Source organism: Bidens hawaiensis, unplaced genomic scaffold (genome assembly GCF_021521415.1).
Source record: "Bidens hawaiensis isolate Kalapana, Puna unplaced genomic scaffold, B.hawaiensis_p1.1 tig00034456_1, whole genome shotgun sequence".
NCBI lineage: Eukaryota > Viridiplantae > Streptophyta > Magnoliopsida > Asterales > Asteraceae > Bidens > Bidens hawaiensis.
Window position 1 is genome coordinate 196,892 of NW_027495957.1, and position 20,660 is coordinate 217,551.

A 20,660-nucleotide genomic window follows, 5' to 3' on the forward strand; every position below is an offset into this window, starting at 1 on the left:
AACATATGCATCGATCCCACTTTTTTAACAATTAATTATTTAAGACGTGAGACAAAAACAAATGCTTGGCATTTGTAGCTTCGTGCGGAGACCGAATTGCAACACACACTCAATAATGTCCTCCCGCGTGTAATGGCCTCCTCGGCCACGAATGGCTTATAAAGAGAGCGTCCGAGGTCGTATTGGTACTGAACCAGTGTTGTTGAGACCGCACCGGACCGGCCGGTCGAACCGGTCCGACCGCGATTCGGTCCACTGCGGTTCGCTCGGTTCCATAAAACATGCCGGTCCAAACTGGTTCACCGGTCCGTCCAGGTAACCGGACCGTTGACCCGGTTTTTCTATTAAAAAATAATTTTTTTGAAAAATCTTTTTTCCAACATATTTTTATGCAAAAGCCGTTCGACCAGTTGAACCGTTGAATCGGTTGCCGACCAGTTCTAGTTCTCTGTCCGATCCGGTTATGAAAACATTGACTGAAACAATATTACATAGTCAAATGTTGAAATTAATGGATAATGTAAAAGATTTAAATATTACTGAACTCTTTATCACTATAAACATAACTAGGGTTTTGAAAAGCTGAATTAAAATACTCGTGAACAAGTAATCTAGTTGTATGTTGTTAATTGCTTCTTTAAAAGTGAGGTGACATGTTCAAATCCTTACAAGTACATGATTAGCCCTAACATTTTAGATGGAAAAATATGTTGTTAAAAAAAACATGAATTAAAAGATGCTTTTAACTTTTTAAAACAAATGTTCAATAGAAAATGTAGCAACAAAAATAAAAATACATTATTTTTCGAACACTGCAATAAACTAAGACTCACATGGACTTCACTGCCCTAACACGTACCAATCAGTATACATGGAAATTTTACAAGTCATAATAATAGCTAAAGATAGGTTACGCCGGAATTTGTTTAGCGATCCTAACATGAAGCAAATTGATAAATATATTGTGTATGGATGAAAATAACGTAAGCGTAATCTTCAGGGGGGGGGGGGGGATACCATGATATACATATACATACATGAATAACAAACGGCAGTTACACTTCAAGAAATTAACGTCTTAAACCCTAAAAACGAAAACTCAAATTTCAGTAAACTTGGATCATTGTCAGCAAACATAAATGGTACTTTCACTTCAATATGATACTTTCTCGTTATATAATGTAAACGGAAAATCGACCTAGCCAACCATAACTGGATATAGATGACTAGTTTATAACCTAAGACACTACATATCTCTTACTTCAAACATGTTGCGGTTCTTGACAACTATATCATACATATGCATCGGTTTGAGCTTCTTAAAGTCTTTAGGCAGAGAAATGAGATGCACAGTCGCCCTTTTATGAAACTGCAACAAATCAGGATCATCGTAGTACCTTTCCCATCCGTATGATGACAAGATTCTTTCCAGCACAATGTATGAAGTCACCACTTCATTCGTTGGCACATGAACCAGAACCTTACGTCGGGCCGAACCCTGACAGAAATCACTTCCAGGGCTCTCCACTAGTTGAACCAGACCATTCTGCTTGAACACCCAAACACCGGACATATCTTTAGCTCTTAACTAGCTAACTAGATAAGGTTTTATGTTTGGTTTTCAATTGAGCTTTGAAGAACAAGAATATGAGCGTCTGGAGTCCGGAGTGGAGATTTATATAAGGGTTTCTTAGCAATAGATTCGGTGGAGAATATTTTTATGTATATAATACATAAAAACTTTTTAGGGCCTCACTTACCCACGTGTGAGTGTGTGGGGATATATGGGAATTTGGATGTAGGAGAATCCAAAATATTTATCCATGTCATTATAAATACCCTCATATTAACATAAAGGGAAAGATAAGCTTACATTGGTCGAGTAGTCTCCGGAACAACAAAAATTGGAGACAACTGTACTGTATATATGCATCGGCATCTTGTGTGACCAGATGTTGATTGATGTTACAGGCAGTCAACAAAATTTTAGTTGTATTTGTTATCAACTTATTTTGGTTAAAACAATTTAGTTGTATCTTACAAACTGAATTAATTTGCTGTCAGTTCACGTCTCAATATCACCCCGGCGGATATATAAACAGTTCCCCGAAGAATTGTTCTGAATTTAAATACTCCGTCATTGACGCACACTCTACCCTAGCTTTGAGCGAAATACAAGGGTGATAAGTCTGTAGACTAAAATGTGATGGAAATCGATGTGATAGGCCGATAAGATTCCTCAACTTATTGGATGCACACATGCAAGGGTATTAATCTATAACATCTGATGCACATATAAAGCTAATGCAGTAATATTTTAAATTGTAATACGTGTAGTTTATCTCTAAGGCATGAATCTGTAATGTAATTTATTTTAATATTTTAGGGAACAACTTGATTTCATGGTCTGTCTTTTAAGAGGTAGCTGCAAAATTCTCGTTCAAATATTCTAAGAGGTAGCTCTAATGCCGAGGTTACTAAATATGCCTCTGGAGCTTCGCATACCCTTACATCATGCCTCTGTGATTTACCGTGATAATATCTTTGTGGTTTATTTGTCAGGTAATCATGTCCAGCATTATAGGACTAAACATATGGAGATCGATATTCATTTTTCTGTCAACAAGTTCACTTGTGCTTTATTAGTATGCTGATATATTCAACAATTGGTCTTCCTCGCCGGCTATTTCAAAGTTTTAGATTCAGTTTAACCTTTAGTGATCTGCTCGAACTGTGGGGGCACATCTAAGAGTTATATTTGATTTATGATAATATAGAGTTATGATCAACTAGAACATTGTGACAACCCATAATCAAACTAAAAGGATGTTCTTTGTCAGCAAAAGATACGTACTTTCACTTGTGCCCATTAGAGGAAACAAACACACGATATGATAACACACTAGTTATAAGCAAACGGAACCATATAACTGGATACGGATGTTTATTTAGCTAAGACACTATGTATCTCTTACTTCAAACATGTTACGGTTCTTGACGACTATATCAAACATATGCATAGATTTGAACTTGTTAAAGTCCTTAGGGAGAGAAATGAGATGCACGCTCGATCTTTTGTGAAACTGCAACAAATTAGGATCATCATAGTACCTTTCCCACCCTAATGATGCCAAGAGTCTTTCAAGCACATGGTATGAAGTCACCACTTCGTTAGTTGGTACATGAACCAATACCTTACGTCTGGTTGTACCCTGAACAGAATCACCTGTTGGGCTCTCCACTAGTTGAACCACACCATTCTGCTTGAACACCCAAACACCAGACATATTTTTAATTAATTAGTTTTTGATTGGCTAGAAAGTGGTTTAAGTTTTGGTTTTAGAAACAAGAATATGAATGTATGAAGTTGGAGGTTGAGGTTTATATAAGAGTTTCTAGCCACGTAGGATATATAAGTAATACATAAAAGCGTATGTTCGGGCCCATTAAGGTAATGAAAGTGAGTTTGTGTGTTTAAGGCATCACTTATCTCACGTGTGATTGTGTGAATGTGTGGGGAAGGGGAATCCAAAATATTTTATAGTCTCATTATTAATCGCCTCAAACGAAGATTGGAAACAACTGTATTGATTGGCATCCTTTGTGACCACATGTTGATATAATTATTTACAGCCAACAAAAGCAAACTAGCATATGCCTATTCGGCTACATATTTGCAACTTGATTCAACATACATGGAACTATTGAATTGACAAAATAGGTATTGACATCAAAATATATATTGATATTAATCCAATTGAAATGAGAGGGGATCTAGAGAAGAAGCTATTGAGGGAGAGCAGCATTTTTTTTGTTCAGCTATAACCAAAACCACTAGAGTATGCGTGCTTATACGCTAGGAACTAGGGTTGTTCATGTAAGATTATATATGTAGTTATATACTTATATATGGTTATTATAATTATTTATATTATAATAGATCAAAATATTAATTATACCTTATTATATATTACTTTGGTAATCGATGATGGGCCATATTACCTATAATTAACTAATAAAGGGTTTCCCCTTAGATGTATATAAAGAGAGATAAATATTAACATCATAACCTAATCACACACATAATAATTGTGTGTGCATTTTCTCTTCTAAACCGGGTTACTCTCAAGAACCCTAACATCATACTTAACTATACATTCTAAAGGGGAACTCGACCAAGCTGACAACCATGTCATCTACATTATTCTCTTTTGTTATTACTACTCTCCATGCTGCAACATGTACACAGATAATTATAGGTTTATCATATTATTCATGTTTTCCATTATCACCATGAGAAATTGATCAACATGTGGTATCTAGAGCGATGTTGTTTACCCATTAAATCTGGATTTAAACCGGAAGACTTGAATCTAAAGTTTGATAAAACCTAATTTTGATTTTTTTTTATGTTTGTGCTCATTGAAATCGGTTTATAAATAAACTGTTTAAATCTTTAGAACCCGATTTCACATTAAGAACCTGTTAAAAATTTACGATTTTTCGGTGATGTTCTTCGTGTTCATCATGGGTTTTTCGAAAATAATACATATTTTGGTTAACATTTAGATTATAATTGTGTTTTTCCTAAAATAATTGAAAAATAAATCTCCAAATATTTTTTGAAATCTAAATAATTATTAAGAATATAAATTTCAAAATTAAACAAATCTTGGAGATAAAATTAATCTCAAAGAATTTGAACTAAACTATTATTACCTTAAATAATTTTTGGATTTTAATGCTTACCAAATCTCGGTCAAACTGAGATTTCATCAAAACCGAATCTCATTAAAACCGAGATCCCATTAAAAACCGAAAACTTATTAAAAACCAAAAACCCAATAAAAACCGAGAACTCATAATTTGACCGAGAACTCATTACTAATAACCTTTTACAAAACATAAAAGTTTTACTTGAATGTATTTTGATGTGTCACTTCTTTCCAAAGGTGATGTGTTACATTTACTACTCATTCAAGTCTAATTACAAAACTTTGTTAATTTTGCTTACATGATTTAAATGTCACATTTCTGCCCAAAGGTGATGTGTTACATTTATATTCAGCAAAGTTAACTCGTGCATAAATAAATAATCATCTCGCTTCTGCCCAAAGGTGATGTGTTACAATTTTTTTGCACACATATACTTAAATAAATTTTAATTCTTCCCAAAGGTGATTTATTTTTTTATTTAAGTAGAACTTTAAATTATAATCTATTAGTTTGAAGTTAATAATAGACATATCACATCTTCAATAAAATATAATGATCCACATATTAATGATCATTCATTAATCTAATGATCATAAATTTTAATATGTATTATTTTAATATCCCATAACATTACTCACTATAATTTTCTTTTATAAATAATTATCTCATTCAAATCACCCACTCTAATCTCAAACCCAAATATGTTTTGCTTCATAAAGAGTTTCATTAACTTTTAGCTCTTCTCATTTTTTTATTACCCTCAAGACATGAGCATCTCGTTGCTCCTTCTAATAATATTAATAAAGAAGAAACCTAGAGCATGAAAAATGGGATGAGTCAAACAGAATGTCTCTTATGATAATCAATAAACTCATGCTATCAAATAGAGTTATTCTGGATTTAGTTTTTCCTAAAACTAATCTAATATCTATTGAATAATTAGAATAACTCATAAGATACATGTGTTCCTTGAAAATTCTAACTATAAGGTTAAATGGAATTACCGAATATATCATAATGTACAGTACCATGACCCATAAAGTTAAGGGCTCACACAAAAAATAAGTACACTTTTCTTAATCATTACATACTAAAATTTTCTTTTATTACAATTTTTTTCCTTAAAAATCAACTATAACACTCACAAGTACAAAAGGAAAACGAGTATGTTGATTAGCAACACATGTAAAATAAAAAAAAAAATATGGTAGTGGAACATAAGATGTTATTCAACTCACAACCACTACAACCATAATGAGGATAATTCTAATGTTCATTAACAAAATACAAGTATTACTTCCAGCTTTAAGTTCTCTAAGAAGAAGTCTCATTTTAAAAAAAATGTCATTATATTAGGCATAAGTAACAAGGCTATCCATAATTCGAAAGAATATCCGGCTAAAACCGTAGTCGTATATCAATGATATTTAAGTCTGCTAATCCTAATACTCCAATTAATACATGATAGGTTGAGTCTAGTTCTATAAGTTTCTTTACTAATATCAGCAAATAACAAACATGAGTGTTAGGGACAAAATTTAAATGTTAAAGATATTATAACCATAAAAACTGTCTTCTAATTATGCTTTATGATACCTTAAATATTCTAGAAATTAATCAGAATTTAGTATCATATTTAAGCTACAATATGACATTTATGAGGCTTGCATAGCCATCATAAAGTCACTCTTATCTTAAACTCTAATATTATTTGTTATCAATATCTGGATTGAAACATTTATAAAATAGAACTAGATGATATTATATACTTTCACAACTTTTGTTATCATGCAAATAAAAATTTAACAAAAGACAAATGAGACCTATTGAATTCATCCATTAAAATCAAATTTCATGAGAAATCGTGACACTATTGACGGGGTGATTTTTCATAATCTCATTCTTAGTGATTTAAATCATGTGTTAGGTGCCCTAAAATTACTTGTCTTAAGAAATAAGTATGGGTCCACCAGAAGTTATATTTCACTTACATTCGTGGAACTTATTCAAATACAATATTCAGACATAATTCCTTATTATTTAAAAGACTATTTACTTGTATCCAAATTGTCTTCTATGATTCGTTGTCTTAAAGAGATCCATTCATATATACTTAATACGATTTCTTCTAATATGTCACTAAGTTTACTATGACATTTGGTTAACGTTAATGAAATCAAATCAAGTCTAACATATATATAACAGATTCCCATGTCACGTACATCATTGAAACTTCTCTTGTATTTTTCCTAGAGATATTAAAGATCAGTGGGAGCCTTAAGTGTCTCAATCATAACATACAAGATTTGCAAGAGGTGGGGGAGTGAAAACTTTATATTATTCAATTACACCTCTTGTACAAGACACTGCTCCATCACAACACTATTCTATCAAAACTTATCTCTTTGGAATTTACAATCTCTTACAAAAGTTTCTTTGTTGCTTAAAGTGGGCAAATTCGGATTTCTTACTAAACTAATCCTCAACAAGAGAAACTCCAATAACTTATATTATTAACTTGTTTCTCTGTTAGAATCTATTGGTCTATAAATATTGACCCTAAGCATGCTAATTTCCCAACGGTTTCTAAGGTCAGTAGGAGCAGTAAAAGTCCTTATAATGACTTGGAAAAAGTACAAGAGGCAGGGGAAAGAGAGTCATTAAATTTTACTCCAAATTTAACTCCAATTACACCTCTTGTACACCATACTGTACCAACTCTTACACACTTAGAATCCTAAAATGATAGCAAATTAACCAAGAGCTAATTCATAAAACTGAAACTTGAAATTAACCCAATAATCAACTCAGGAGGGCATCTAGGTTTTAAAACCTACAAACTTTGATGATTATGTAAGCTCCCTAACTAAAGTTGAAATGGATGTTGGAAAGTTTAATGATCATAACCCTTCTAATTAAACCATTAAATCAATCAATATTCTAAATGGAATAAAGCTATTATTAGAAATTAAACTAAACTTCATAAGTCAGAATAACATTTAATATTTTGTTGAAACACCTAAGGGTGTTCATAACTAAGTTAAATCCTAACACAAACGTTAAGGCACAAAGAAGCATGATTGATTGTTAAAGGTTATATTCAAGGAGAAATCAATTATCAAAAAATCTTTTTACCTATATTACAAAAGATTTCTTTAAGTATCATTATTGTTCTAGTTGCTTATAATAGTTAAGAGCTACATTAGATGAACATTAAAACAACTTTCCCTAACAATTGACTTACATATTTATATGTTCATAACACAACCTAAAAGTTATAAACTGAAGGTTAAAGAACATTTAGTCTATAAGTCAATAAAATCCATATATGGGTTAAAGCAAACATCAAAATGTGTTGAAATCTTTATACAATTATTTTCATCAAAAACCTAGTGGATTAATGTACCTACCTCAAGATGAGTGGGAGCAACTAAAAACAAACTTGTCCTTATATAGATGACATTCTTCTGATAAGTATATGTTACATAAGTCAAATTATTGTTCGTACATACTTTTACGTGATAGATCTCAGATATATCCCTTACATAATAGATATCTAACATTCTGAGATAGACCTAAAGGGACGTTAGTTATGTTCTATAATTTTTATCTTAAATGGGTCCTTATACATGTAACAAACAATATTGCTCTATTTAGAGGATAATAGGATCATTGAGATAATTACTTTATGCTTCATAAGGAGAAGCCTTATGTAAGTTCAAGTTTATACTCGTTCAGATATTACTCAAAATTGCAACACACTAGATATGTCTAGATTAATGTGAAACATATAAAAAGAGTATTAAAATATGTTTAAAAGAAACGAAATACTATAATTTAAAAGAAGAAGTGAGAATTCAAACCGGTATATTACTCTAAACTTTGTCATATTCAGAGATAAGAAAATGTAATTTTCGGGATATATTCTTATGTCAGAAGATAAATCTATCTCATCCAGGAGTTATAATGAACTGATAACAACAACCTAACTCATAACGACATAATATGTTGATTAATTACAATGTTGTTGAATATTTATTAGTGAACTTAGAAGTTTTATTAAACTCTAGATAAATTATATATTGAAGACTAATTGTGATAAAGTCTGCTACCATGTTTTCTCAAACAGTACAGTTTGAGAGGTGCTACATTAAATTTCGATATGAAACTAATTATTCGTTTATGAACGAATTGAGGAATCTAAATTTTCGTATCGAATACATTCATGATATGCTTAAGGATCCTATAACTAAAGGTCTACATATAAGTATTATGAAAGTGCTTATAATCAGGGGGGGTTGATTGATGACCATGTACAACTACATATCTTACTATTGTTGGTGCATAATGTCAGTAGTTCAGTATCTAGTGTTTTGTATGTGTCTGTAATCGTGTTAGATTGGTTGTTTTGGTTTTAGATATGGTGTCACACAAGTTCGCCTGATGTAAGTGAACTTGTGGACAAGCGAAGTTAAGACAACTTCGCCTAGTCTGTTAGGCGAAGTTGTCGAGCCCTATATATGCCTAACTTCGGCTTGTTTAGAAAAAGTTTTTTTTGGGCAGTACGTGTAAGTGATATTCGAGATCACGTGTTGAAGAGTTGCAATACAACGTGTTTATTAGTATTGTAACGTGTGTTTGTGTATCGTCTCAACGTATTATATATCTTACGCTCGTATCGTATTACGTGGGGATTCCGCACCCTCGTGTTACGAGATACTCCTGTGTAGATCCGGCTGGGAACTTACAATTGGTATCAGAGCTTTTGCTCCTCGTGATTGTGTGGTTCGGGATTATCACACGGGTGTCAAGATCGTTCCGTTTGACTATTCGCGCAACGAGTTTACGTTGAAATACCTAGTTTTTGTGTCTTACCCATCTCCCACCATCAAATATAACCCAATACACCTTCACATACCTCACAATACGTCAAATTAAAACCTGCAAAAACCTTGTGTTCATCAGGCGAAGTTGCCGTCATCGTTTGTAGGGTTTAAGCGAACTTATAAGGTTTAAGGCGAAGTTATAGAGAAAGCGAAGTTGGGAAGTTAAGCGAAGTTAAGTTGTTAAGCGTAGTTAAGGACAAGTGAAGATAGGAAGAAGCAGCGAAGTTAAGCAGGCGAAGTTAAGCTCAAGCGAAGTTAAGCACAACTTCGCCATCTGATCACTGTTCAAAATAAAAAAAAATTAAATACTTTCTTTGTATTTCGAGACGTGTTTCTTTCAACTATGACTTCGATAAACATTACATAACTGGTAAAAATCGAGGTTGAAGCCGGTTCAGCAACTAAAGCTCCAAAAATGCTTAAGGGTACCGATTTCGTTGCATGGAAAGATCGGTTTGAACAGTACGTGAAGTATCAAGACGCTAAGATGTGGGTTTGTATTCAAGATGGATACATGCCACCAACATCCTTGTTTGAAGGTCGTGATCAAATTAAGAAGTACAGTAAGATAGAAGAGGAGGAAAAGAAAATGTATGAGGCAGAGAGTAAAGCTCATGCAGCAATAACCATGGCTCTTCCACAAGAGATTCTTCATACCTTCAAGAAGTTCAAAACTGCTAGAGAGCTATGGGAAGCACTAGAAAAACGTTATGAAGGTAATGTGGAGATACGTGCTTCCAAGACAAAGCTGCTAAAAACCCAATTCTCTGTATTCAAGTACTTGAAAAATGAATCACTTGACGATATCATCACCAGATATTATCACTTGATGACCGAACTCAGTAATTACTCCATTGAATACAAAGAAGAAGATATAGTAGAGAAACTTCTTGATGCTCTTCCACCGAAATGTGAAATGTATACGGTTTTGATGAGAGAGGATAAAGAATTTGCCAATATTGATTTGGAAACATCAGTCAATAAGTTACCAAATTTTGAACTTAACATGGTTCGGAAGGAGACACCAACTGATCAGGTTCAGGATCCAGGAATGTATGGTGCGAAAGTCACTTCAAGTTCAAGTTCAAAGTCAGAATCCTCTGCCTACTACTCAGAGGGAGAATCAAATTCAAAATCAACTCGTGATGGTCATGTGATTCTCAATATGGATGGAGACGTATGTTTCGTAGCTGGACGTAGTAATCCTTCAAAACCTCAAGCCACAACTAGAAATTTCTCGTCAAATGTTCCGAGCTACAACTACTCACAGATGCCCATGAGTCTTAAATCAGCTGAACAACATTTTGCTTTTTATGCATCCTTTATTGCATCTTATGAGAACTACATCAAAGGTAAAATAGTCGAACCTGCAACTTTGGATGAAGACTATGATCAGATCGATGCTGATGATTTGAAGGAGATGGATCTGCAGTGGCAGATAGCTATGATAGTAAGAAGGGTAAAGAGATTCATGAAGAAAACGGGTAGAAAGTTCGTTGGAGAAAGACCAGGGTTTGATAAATCAATGGTTCGATGTTACAACTGTCAACAGAATGGTCACTTTGCTAAGGAATGTACAAATGAGAGAGTCGAACGAAGTCAGAACAGGCCTACACAACAGAATGGGGGTGGTAATGATAATAGAGCTATGGTATCTAGACAGAATGGTGGATACAACTGGAATATACAAGTTGAGGAAGTGTTCGAACAGGTTAATTTGGTAAACATCGAAACTGGAGGAAGTGAGCGGGAGACGGGAGAAAATCAAGCATATATTGCAGAAGTGAACGATCAGCTCTCTGAGGTAAGTTCTGAACCTCATTGTATACAATGTGAAAATCTGTCTAAACAATTGAAAACAGTAACTGATCAGTTTATTAGTTTGGATGCACAATTTAAAACGTTAAAAGAAAATCATCACTACACTAAAACTAGAGAAAACAGTTACTCGGTAAAAATAAAAGCTAGTGAAAAGGATATCAGAAGTCTTAAAGCAAGTCTAGCTGATAAAATACAAGTAATTGATCTTAGTTTTGAAGTGTTAGAAGAAAAAACCAAACTGATTGCTGAAAGAGATAAACAGATAGTTGATTACCAGGTAAAAGTGGTGGAACTAAACAGAAAAGTTGAATAATTTAGAAACTCTTCAGCAATGCTTGATCACATCATAGGTGTTCAACGTTCCCCAGTTAACAAAGGGGGAATTGGATTTTCTGAAGTTCCACCACCGTATAACAATAACTATACCTATAATCCTAGTAATCAGAAATCTGCTGATGTTGAGATTAGTCAGACAGTTCCAGTCAAAATTTCGACTAAAGAACCTGAAGTTGATAAGGGCGAAACGAGTAAGTCAATTTCTAATGTTGAGATCTCTGTCCCTAGCTCTGTCTCATCAAATTCAGACAAGTTATCCGAATCGGGTGAGATAAAATAAGACGTAGTGTTACTAAAACGTGGGGAGGAATATAAGCCTGATGAAAAGAATTCTTCCCTAAACCCGTTCGTCCCACCATATGTTAGACAAACGGGTAGTAATGCAACCTCGACATCTGCAACAACTGTTGAGACGAAAGTTGAACACAGAAGTTGTTTTAGATGCAATCAAATAGGACACCTTATTGCTGATTGTCCTCTAAACCAGAGAATATTTAGAGTTATAAGGCCTTCGAAAACTGAGAATAAATGGAATTTTAATTATAATACGGGTAAGATTGCGAACTCATCAAATTTCAGATATTGGACTAATCCAAGATTTCAAAGAAATCGGTCTCAGTTTTTCCCAGTTAACAACCAAACCAACAATTATAACTCAGTTAATTCACTAAGGTTTGGATGGCCTCATAGTCAATCCTCGAGAAGGTTTCCTTTCAGAACTTACAGAAATCATTCTCAAACTGACTTTGGAAAACCAAAGTGCTGGATGCCGGTCAACATATTTAATCGACCCAAGACCAGTAGGTCTTGGGTCCCTAGATTTTAATTTTTTTCTCTAATTGTGTAGGGACAGTCGAACATGGCTGTAAACAATCTGTGGGTTGTGGATAGTGGCTGTTCCCGGCACATGACTGGTAACAAGAATTTGTTACGTGATTGGAAACCTGTTCAAGGTGGTAGGGTTAGTTTCGCTGGAGCGAGTGGAGGTAGAATCAGTGGTATTGGAACTGTGACGAATGAAAAAATGAAGTTAGAGAAGGTGAATTTTGTAGAAGAATTGAAGCATAACTTGCTGAGTGTATCTCAGATTTGTGACAAAGAATACACGGTGCATTTTACTAAAAACAAGGCAATCGTCCTTTATCCTGGTTTCAAGATACCAGAGGAATGGGTGGTAATGAGAGCTCCAAGAGAAAAGAATACGTATGTAATGGATATGAGGTCAACTGATATGACAACAGGAGAATCATGTCTTCTGTCAAAGGCAATCGAGTCTAAGTCAGAGTTATGGCAAGCATTAAAGAATTAAAGACACGGGTATGATAAATGTGTTTACGCAAGCATTAAAGACACGAGTATCATAAATGAATGCTTGTACACTTGCTTCATCAGCCAGGTTGAACCGAAGAATTATCAAATGGCTCTAAAGGATAGTTCGTGGGTCGAAGCCATGCAAGAAGAGTTAGCACAGTTCGAAAATATGGAAGTATGGAAATTAGTTGAAAAACCAGAGAATGTAAATGTTATTGGTACAAAGTGGGTTTTTAAATGTAAGAGAGATGAGAAAGGGATAATCATAAGGAACAAGGCAAGGCTGGTAGTAAAAGGGTTTAATCAGCAAGAAGGAATCGACTACAACGAAGTGTTTGCTCCTGTGGTAAGATTGGAAGCAATTCGACTATTTTTGGCATTTGCTGCACACAAAGAGATGAAAGTGTTCCAATCAGATGTGAAAAGTGCCTTTTTAAATGGTAAAGTCGATGAGGCGGTGTACGTTGAACAGCCTCCAGGTTTCCCTGACCTAGATTTTCCTGATCATGTGTACAAACTGAGTAAAGCTCTATATGGGCTACATCAGGCTCCTCGTGCCTGGTACGCAACTATGTCTGATTACTTGCTTGAGAATGGGTTCGAAAGAGGAAAGATCGATAGCACGCTGTTTTTCAAGAGAATAGGGGGTGATCTTCTACTCGTTCAAGTCTATGTGGACGACATCATTTTTGCTGCATCAAGAGTCGCCATGTGTCAGGAATTTGAAGCAGTCATGAAAAAGAGGTTTGAAATGAGCGCCATGGGCGAATTAACTTTCTTTTTGGGATTGTAGATAGATCAGAAGAAAGAAGGGATGTTTATTCATCAAACAAAATATGTCCATGATGTGCTCAAACGCTTCAAGATGGACAATAGCACTCCATTTGATACTCCAGTTTGCATCAACCACAAACTGGGTGCTGATTCTGACAGTGATGAAGACGTGGATCCCACCCAATATCAAGTAATCATAGGTTCTTTAATGTATTTAACTGCATCTAGACCTGATATTATGTTTGCAGTTTGTCTTTGTGCACGTTTTCAGGCAAGCCAGAAGAAATCTCACATGAAGGGAGTGAAGAGAATATTGCGGTATCTCAAAGGCAAGCCTAAGTTAGGGTTGTGGTACACGAAAGGGGGAGAACTGGATTTGGTAGCTTACACAGATTCTGACTATGGAGGTTGCAATCAGAACAGGAAGTCAACAACCGGTGGATGTCAGTTTCTGGGAGGAAGATTGGTGTCGTGGCAGTGCAAAAAGCAGACCTCAGTAGCCATTTCCACCTGCGAAGCAGAGTACATGGCAGCATCGAACTGCTGCTCCCAGGTTCTTTGGATACAACAGCAATTGCACGATTACAGTCTGAATTTCACTCAAACCCCTATTTTCATTGATAACACTGTTGCAATCTCAGTAACTAACAATCCCGTCAAACACAGCAAAACTAAACATATTGACATTCGTCATCATTTTATACGGGATTGTGCTGAGAAGAAATTAATTGTGCTAGAAAAGGTTGATTCGTTGGATAATTTCGCCGATCTTTTTACTAAAGCGTTTGACCGAACCAGTTTTCAAAATCTTGTTGAACTTAATGGGATGATCAATCCCGAGTAACCTTGTTTTCCGTTTTTCTTAAAAAAAAAACATCACTATCGCTTAGAATTATGTCGGTTGCTTCAGTTTGAAGGACACATCTTCGGATATGTTTGGTCCTTACTTCTACTAGTAGATTATGAGGATAGCCATTAACCAGATGACTGAAAGTGACCGGGGCGGTTTATGATGGGTTTTTATTCTTTCGCTGAAAAGTAGTCGTTTATACTTAGTTAGAAGGACACGTACTCGTATGTGGTCGGTCCAGCTGATCCATTGGATCTTCAGGATAGCCGTTTACCTGAAAACTTTGACTTGATCGGGGCGATAGAATTTAAATTTTTTTTTAAGGGAGATGATATAATTTTTCAAGTCTATAACTTCGTAAGAAGTTTCAATACAATGTTTAAAAGAAAATTGATCCAACCATGGAAAGTGATAGAAAAACTAATTCTGTGTGCTTAACCGGTGAAGTTATTCGGCCTAAAGACTCTAGAACAGCCATTGTAAGTTATGGTAGCTTTATATGGTGCGTAAAAGTAGAAGTGATACAAACTAAATCTCCTCGATATAATGTGAAGAATCATTCTGAGTTGTGCATGTCTCCATATACATCTTTCCGAATGATAGGCAGAAAAGTGATTACCCTGTCATGCACGAGCCCGTAAGTGTTCTGATTCCCGAGAAGATGGTGTGTCAAGTACCTGCAGTGATCCAGATTCGGGACTTGCAGTCGTCTACTATTTGAAGCTGTATTAATATCTTTATTTAAAAAAAATGTTGTTAAGCCTTTTTGAAGCTTATGTTATTTCAAATATCAACCAAGAGGCAAGAAAGAGAACGGGAAGAAGACTCTAAAGATCAATATGTACTTACTGTTTAATCAGACACTACGGGTCAAGGTCAACTCGGGGTGACTTGGGGAAAGCCAAATACGCTTTGAGAATAGATAGGAGGCATCACAATCTCTCATGTGTTGTCCATCTAAATTTTGAGCTTAATTGAACCTAATCCATATCACAGAAGCGATGAAAACCATACTAAGTTTTATACCTGCTTACAACCTGTTTCTTTATGTCACAATACCGCTGAACATGGATCTATGTGACAGCCACTTAATTAGTATGATTCCTATTCGGATCTTTTCTAAAACATGCAGGTTCTCGTCAAGACTGAAATTTGATCCCTTTTATTTACTTACTACAATTTTCACAAGCATATTTTGTTTTATTGTTTAAAACTTGGTCACTTGGTAATTTGATCGTAAAGTTTAAATCTTTAACGGAGGATTTTAAAAGACAGTTGCACTTTGATCAAATTTATAAGGTCATATTTTGTAAATTAAGTTAGGCGAACTTGTGTTAAGGTAAGGAGGCGAAGTTGTCCATGCTTGGTGTTAAGTGAAAGAAAATGAAAAATCACAAGTACTCCCAAGCACACCCTTGCTACCGAGCACACTTTTGCTTCCGAGCACACTTTAGCTCCCGAGCATGCTTGGTGTTAAGTGAAAGAAAATGAAAAATCACAGGTACTCCCGAGCACACCCTTGCTACCGAGCACACTTTTGCTCCCGAGCATGCTTGGTGTTAAGTGAAAGAAAATGAAAAATCACAAGTACTCCCGAGCACACCCTTGCTACCGAGCACACTTTTGCTTCCGAGCACACTTTTGCTCCCGAGCATGCTTGGTGTTAAGTGAAAGAAAATGAAAAATCACAAGTACTCCCGAGCACACCCTTGCTACCGAGCACACTTTTGCTTCCGAGCACACTTTTGCTCCCGAGCATGCTTGGTGTTAAGTGAAAGAAAATGAAAAATCACAAGTACTCCCGAGCACACCCTTGCTACCGAGCATACTTTTGCTTCCGAGCACACTTTTGCTCCCGAGCATGCTTGGTGTTAAGTGAAAGAAAATGAAAAATCACAAGTACTCCTGAGCACACCCTTGCTACCGAGCACACTTTTGCTCCCGAGCATGCTTGGTGTTATGTGAAAGAAAATGAAAATGCACTAAGTAATCCGAGCACACTTTGTTTTCGAGCACACTTTACTTCCGAGCACACTTTGTGCTAGTTGAAAATTGAAAAATCACAAGTGTTTTGATTTCCGGGTACACTTTGTGCTAGTTAAAACTTGAAAAATACAAGTGTTTTGCTTTCCGAGTAGACTTTACTTCCGAGCACACTTTGTGCTAGTTGAAAATTGAAAAATCACAAGTGTTTTGATTTCCGGGTACACTTTATGCTAGGAAAGTGCTTCCGGGTACACTTTGTGCTAGTTAAAAATTGAAAAATACAAGTGTTTTGCTTTCCGAGTAGACTTTACTTCCGAGCACACTTTGTTTTCTGAGTACACTTTGTTTTCCGAGCACACTTTGCTTCCGAGTATACTTTAGGCGAACTTGTAAAGAGGCGAAGTTGACCATGGTTGACCTTGAGCGAAGTTAATGATAATCTGTTGACCAGCAAAGTTGTCACAAGGGCGAAGTTAAGGTTAACTTCGCCCTTGCATTTTCAAACCTCTATATGGGTCAACCTGGTCAAACCATCGGCGAACTTATATACACTCCTAACCCTCGGCGTACTTAATCCTTGAATCCGTATTATCTGTTTCCAATCCGTGTTAAAGGTGTGTAGACTCGGTATTACATGTAATTCATACTAATGGTGATAATCAAGGGCCGTGGTGATTCGATGTGTGACATTGTTTATGCTAACTTTTAAACAATTGATAAACCAATTTGTTTCTAATGTGTTCATAACTCAGTAAATCGTCTAGATCTCCATAGTAACATCTTTTCTTGTTTTCAATCACAAATTCACCAAACAACCCAGGATCGGACCTCTGTACTCACCGTTTCAGATTCAGGCGAAGTTAGGCTTAGGCGAAGTTGTTCTCAACTTCACCTTATGCATAACTTCGCCTGATCGTGTTTAATTAATTAATTAGCCTGGTTGTTCTTAGGCGAAGTTAGGGTTAAGGCGAAGTTGCACTCAACTTCGCCATATGGTTAAATTCGCCTGCACATAAGATGTTATCATAACTTCGCTCATGGTAACAGGAGAAGTTATGATCTGCTTTGTCGATGTTCTAACTTAGACCGTTTGTTGTGCAGATATGGCTGCTGTAGCAGGAGCTGGTGGTGCTGGTGGTGAAGAAGGTGATGACAACAACCGACAGTTCTTTCCAGGTCACAACATGTACATTACTTTGGATCCGGATGCTAGTGGTATCGACGATTATCGCGAGATCATCTCCTTCCTAGTTCGCTCACGTATTTTTTACGCTATTACTACAACTCTCCCCATTTCTCTACCGAATATTGAAGATTTCTGGCGAACGGTAGAATATGACTGTAGAGTTGAGCCTCCGGTTATGCACGCCATAGTGAACAATCAGGAGGTGCAGTTCTCAGCAGATCAAATCAGAGTCGCTTTGCAGTTCGGGACTGAAACTAGAGATGATCCTACAGATTTTTCTGCTCCATTCAGAGATGGTGCATTTTTACGTATGGGCTATTCGGGTCCTTTGGGTGACACTCAAAGGCGAAAGGGATTCTTGCTGGATCAGTGGCGTTTTCTGATGCACGTGATGATTGTGTGCATGTCGGGTCGTAAAGCTGGTACTGATGGTATGGGGGCAACGATGCAGTCTGCTATGACAGCCCTGACTTACAACAAGCCCTACAGCTTCAGTCAGATGGTGTTTTATGAAATCGATCGTCAGAGACGCGCGGTCGCTCGTGAAAGATTTTTAATGTACCCCAGATTCTTACAGATGATTTTGAATCATGTAGCACCTATGCTACCTCAACGACGTCCCATCCGTTATGTTGAGAGTGTAAGTAAGAGGATCTTTGCGCAATGTAGGTCGTCAAGCGCACGTAGAAAACCAGAGCTTCGTCCGCGGCACACTCCATTGTTTGGTTATTTGGTGAACCCTGCTTATATTGCTCCTCGTGGAGATGAATTTCGGGACCCGACACAGCAACAGGTTGATGTTCCTCAACCACCACCTGTGGTACAGCAGGCTTTGCCTGCTGATCCTGTTGCAGCTCCAGAGGAACAGGTAGATCTTGAAGCTGCTTTTGGTGGCCAAGGGTTCTTTGATATGTAGCAGATTGATCCAGCTGCAGAGGTTCAAGCACCAGAGGCATCAGGTGTGAATGTTTCGATGGTAGCTACGTCTGTAGCAGATTCTGAGAGAACCGACTCTGACTCCTCCGCTGACGATATCGCTGAAGCACGACAGATTCTGGTCACACAAGAAAGAATACATGGTAAGAGAAAGAAAGACTCAGATGACAGTGAATCTGACTTCGAGGAGGAGTTAGACCAGTTGATACGTCGATCAAAAAGGGCCAGAACTGGTGAGGGTTCGGGAGCTTGTGAAAGCTCAAGGGTGGTTCGTTTCTCTCCACCCTCGTTATCTGGTATGACCATGGTTCCGGCTTCGATGACTGTAACAGTACCGATCACCTCCAGTGTTCCCGTGGTGACAACATCATCATCATTTGGTATTCCACCAACCACGTTTCAGTTTTCGGCTCCGGAGATAGTTTCCTTGCCACCTCCTACTCTTACTCCATCGGAGGTTGTTGCAAGATTTGTTGAGTCGACGTTGGTTGCTACTGCGGGGTTATATGTCACAATACCACCCGCGGTTACTTTTCAGTCTGTTTCTGACACTCCGGCTAGTTTGGGAATACCTCCACCTTATGCTCAAGACGTTTCTCATATGCGGTTTGATTTTGATGCTACCTTATCCGATTCTGAAAGGATAGCTGCTCTTGAACGGGTCGTTGCAGAACAGTCAAGAATCAATCTAATCCAGACTCAAGCTATCCAGCGCCTTGTAGCAGAGAATCAGATCCAATCGTCCCTCCTTGTTGAACATGGTAAACTTTTTGATGCTCTAAAGCAGTTCTTAGCATCTCAGGGGAAGACGAGCTACAAGGGCGACGAGTTGAGAACAAAGAAGAGTCATGATAGAGACGATGATGCCAATGCATCGAAAGGTGCAGGTGGTGAGTTTCCAAGAACTGAACAAACTCTTGGGACTTCCACATCTCAGGGGGAGTCAACTGGTACAACAGGTGGATCAGGTGGTGAAGATGTTGTGGTTGTGGATGATGAAGAAATGTTGGATGATGATGTGTTACCTGTTGAGGAGATAGAAAAGATAGGAGAACAGATTGTGATTGATAGTGAGATTGAAGAGGGAGAGATTGTGGATGACAGTGTAGAACAGATATTCTAGACGTTGACAAAAGTAATGTGAGTCAAGATATGGATGTGTCAGATGAGTCTGAGTGGGAAGAACAGCCAAGATGGAAAGAAGGCTACGCTCAGTGGTTTGTTAAGACAAAGAAGCCAGCGGTTCCAACAATGTTCAAAAAGAGTTACAATATCAAAGGGTATGCTGAGTCGAAGAAGGGTATTATTTGCTGGCTGTATGATGAGCAGTTGAGGTTATTTGTGATGAAACGCTTTGATGGGATTTAGTACTTTAAGTGGATGTTGAGATCTCTCAATACCTTGCCTGAGTGTGAGGTGAAGGATTTGGCTAAATTGGGGTTGATTAATAGAAGTGATGATAATATGGCCAGAATTATTGGAAGATTGTGTGGAAAGAAAGTGTGAAAGAGAAAAAGTTTGAGTTGTTAATGCCACAGAAAGGGAAGCTAGTTGAAGATAAGGAAAGAGGAATGCGAGCTGATGGCAAACCTTGGATGGTGATGAAATATAAGCCGATTCGGTGTTTGGAAGAAGTGCCGATGAAGACAATGCCCAAGGATGTTTTAAAGAATCTAAAGTGGTGGTATGTTGATAGCCAAACAGCTGAAGCGGTTATGGAAGATGAAGATGAAAAAGAAGTTCTGAGAGTATATGATCCCATGCACTTGGTAAACTTGTTTCAAGCTGACTTGCAGGTGCTAAACGATAATAAGATATTCTATATTCCTGCATGGAAAGATGAAGCCAAGAAGTACCA

At 36.8% G+C, this 20,660-nt stretch overlaps 2 protein-coding genes across 2 annotated transcripts; both read right to left on the bottom strand.

The window, feature by feature from the left end:
- Positions 1-1,246: 1,246 nt before the first annotated feature.
- On the bottom strand, positions 1,247-1,573 carry LOC143586193 (flowering-promoting factor 1-like protein 3). The gene has a single exon (XM_077067793.1). The coding sequence runs from the start codon at positions 1,571-1,573 to the stop codon at positions 1,247-1,249; it is 327 nt and encodes a 108-aa protein (XP_076923908.1).
- Positions 1,574-2,840: 1,267 nt separating this feature from the next.
- LOC143586194 (flowering-promoting factor 1-like) lies at positions 2,841-3,287 on the bottom strand. Its single transcript, XM_077067794.1, has one exon. It carries the CDS (start codon positions 3,285-3,287, stop codon positions 2,961-2,963), a length of 327 nt encoding a protein of 108 aa, XP_076923909.1. The 3' UTR covers positions 2,841-2,960.
- Positions 3,288-20,660: the final 17,373 nt, after the last annotated feature.

What these genes read in the sequence shown, in the direction of transcription:
- LOC143586194 (XM_077067794.1), bottom strand. Translation starts at nt 3,287, where the DNA reads ATGTCTGGTGTTTGGGTGTTCAAGCAGAATGGTGTGGTTCAACTAGTG.
- LOC143586193 (XM_077067793.1), bottom strand. Translation starts at nt 1,573, where the DNA reads ATGTCCGGTGTTTGGGTGTTCAAGCAGAATGGTCTGGTTCAACTAGTG.